The 2825-nt window shown below is 53.1% G+C and overlaps 1 protein-coding gene across 1 annotated transcript; it reads left to right on the top strand.

Moving 5' to 3' along the window:
• The first annotated feature begins 564 nt into the window (after positions 1 to 564).
• Positions 565 to 1185, top strand: LOC147412413 (olfactory receptor 14J1-like). The gene has a single exon (XM_086481403.1). The coding sequence runs from the start codon at positions 565 to 567 to the stop codon at positions 1183 to 1185; it is 621 nt and encodes a 206-aa protein (XP_086337529.1).
• Positions 1186 to 2825: the final 1640 nt, after the last annotated feature.

Below are 2825 nucleotides of genomic sequence, written 5' to 3'. Positions count from 1 at the left end.
ACTGCAATAGCACAGGTCTGACTTCTCTGGAGCCAATGGGCAGAGCCCCTGCTCGTCAATCCTGAACTCACAAAAAGGTACTGACTGAAGGTCTTCTAAAAAAAAGTAGCCATTGCGGAGATTATCAGTGAGAAACGGCATAAGACTGGCTCAGAGAAATCTGTCCTCACTTGTCAATGTCTTCTCATCTTTCAACAGTTCACCATTCCTGCAGTGAAAATGTCGAATGCCAGCTCCATCACCCAGTTCCTCCTCCTGGCATTCGTAGACACACGGGAGCTGCAGCTGTTGACCTTCGGACTCTTCCTTGGCATCTACCTGGCTGCCCTCTTGGGCAACGGACTTATAATCACCACCATAGCCTGTGACCCCCACCTCCACACCCCCATGTACTTCTTCCTCCTCAACCTCTCCATCGTCGACCTGGGCTCCCTCTCCACCACTCTCCCCAAAGCCATGGTCACTTGCCTCTGGAATACCAGGGCCATCTCCTACTCAGGATGTGTTACCCAGTGTTTTCTATTTGTCCTCTTGATTTCAGCAGAGTTTTATCTTCTCACAGTCATGGCCTACGACCGCTACGTTGCCATCTGCAAACCCCTGCACTACGGGACCCTCCTGGGCAGCAGAGCTTGTGTCCACATGGCAGCAGCTGCCTGGGGCAGTGGGTTTCTCTATGCTGTGCTACACACGGCCAATACATTTTCACTGCCCCTCTGCCGAGGCAATGCTGTGGACCAGTTCTTCTGTGAAATCCCCCAGATCCTCAAGCTCTCCTGCTCAGATGACTATCTAAGAGAGGTTGGGTTGCTTGTGGTTACTGTAATTTTTTCTTTTCTTTGTTTCGTGTTCATCGTGCTGTCCTACGTGGGGATCTTCATGGCCGTGCTTAGGATCCCCTCGGAGCAGGGACGCCACAAAGCCTTTTCCACCTGCCTCCCTCACCTGGCCGTGGTCTCCCTTTTTGTCAGCACTGCCATGTTTGCCTACCTGAAGCCCCCCTCCATCTCCTCCACATCGCTGTACCTGGTGATGGCAGTTCTGTATTCAGTGGTACCTCCAGTAGTGAACCCCCTCATCTACAGCATGAGGAACCAGGAGCTCAAGGATGCCCTCAGGAAACTGATGACTGGTTGCTTTGCAGAAGCATCAATGAACTGCCCATCTTCCCCTGCATATCATTAATAAAAGAACCCATTACAGGGCCAGCCTCTTTCGTAGGTTGTTTGGTTTCTTTGGTTTTATCTTTTCTTGGTTGTATTAAGGCTGTCCATAAACCCTCCCTATATTTTTATTTTTCATCGTATTTCTATGTCAGTGTCTGCCTGCCTTGTGTGACCCAGAGACTTTGTGTAAATAAGGAGCTGTGCTCTCCACGTGTTTAATCCAAATAAAGGACCCTGCACCGACTTGCTTGTCTGAGTTAATTTCTCCAAGATCTTCTGTGGAGCTGCGGGGGCAGTGTCTGTGTACTGAAGGGGAGGGGGCACTAGTTACCCTGAGCTGGGTCTGCCTCTCAACCTCACCAGTATGGCCCTGGCTACCACAGCCCACTTGCTCTGCAGAGCAGCACCACCAGTTCAGGGGCTGTGGGAGCCTGGGGAGGGGGTGCAGGAATGGCCATCTGGGTCAACATAGATGAGCTCTGTAGGGAAAAGTCTCTGTGGGGAGATGGGATGTCCAAGGAGAAGTGCAGGGCACCATTTGTGTGTGCAGGGGGGACATGGAAGAAGAAACTCTTTGGTGTGGGTGGCAGCTCGGGTCAGGCTGCCCTTTCCCTGGGGCAAAAGGACCTTCCTGAGGATCCCCAAGGCCAGTTGTTTCTTGCTGTCCTGGGGAGCAAGTTTGGCATATGGGGCTGCAAGGTGCCCGGTGTGGGGATCTCCTCAGCATGCCGGCTGGATGAACGTTCTCAGTGGCCTCCGTTCCCTGCTGTGGGACCAATCCCAGCAGGGCTGCTTTGCTTGTGGGGACAGGGCAGGAAGGTGCCAATATTCAGAGTAGCTCAAGTGTGTGACTGTGCAGGGTAGGGGGCACACAGCAGTGACCTGCACAACCAAGCTCCTGTGAGAGACCCGCAGAGCAGAGTCTGGCTGTGCCTGTGCTCCCTGCACACCCCAGAGGAGCTGTCCCAGGGCCATCCTCACAGAGCGGCCAGTAACAATCACCATGTCCAGCACTGGCCTCTCACCCCGGCTCACAGAGGTTGCTTGTTCCTCCACAGAGGGACACCAAAGGACTGGGTCAGGAGTCCATGTTCGCATTGTACAGAGCAGACATAAGCATGCCCATCGTGTATGTGTAGGGAGGTCATCCTGAGCAAGCATAAGGGCCATCAGCTATTCTTAGGGGTGCCATGAAGGCCTGTGAGACAGACAGTGTCTTGAGGTCACTTCTCATTGAGAGTAACTTCCCCTGGGAAACACCTGAATGCAGCCCTGGGATGGGCTTCCTTGAACCAAGATCAGAAGTAGCGCCCTGGCCTGCAAAGGTGCTTTTGAGACAACTGCTGTCTGAGTATGGGATAGTGGATGAAAGGCCATGTGGCTTGTAAAGGTGCTTGTGTTGTCCTATTTCCATGGAGATGTGAGTGGGCGGGAGGAGGCAGCTGGGTTGTGCAGGAGCTTGTGATGTCACTTGTGGCTGAGGAGCTCTTAAGATTCCTTCAGTTGTCAACAAGCTGCTTGTGGTTTCACATGATCCCAAGCAGGGTACAGGCCCAGAGGTGTCCCCTGGCATGTGCATCTCCTTGTAATGACCGTGGTGGCACTGTAGCTATTAGGGTAGGAGCAAGCTCATGGTTTATGCAGGTGCCTGTAACGTCC

This window comes from Leptosomus discolor, unplaced genomic scaffold (genome assembly GCF_034619465.1).
Source record: "Leptosomus discolor isolate bLepDis1 unplaced genomic scaffold, bLepDis1.hap2 HAP2_SCAFFOLD_41, whole genome shotgun sequence".
In the NCBI taxonomy this organism is placed as follows: Eukaryota; Metazoa; Chordata; class Aves; order Leptosomiformes; family Leptosomidae; genus Leptosomus; species Leptosomus discolor.
This window is presented reverse-complemented; position numbering and strand designations above follow the sequence as displayed.

Excerpts from the sequence above, each read along its gene's own strand:
- LOC147412413 (XM_086481403.1), top strand. The coding sequence starts at position 565 with ATGGCCTACGACCGCTACGTTGCCATCTGCAAACCCCTGCACTACGGG.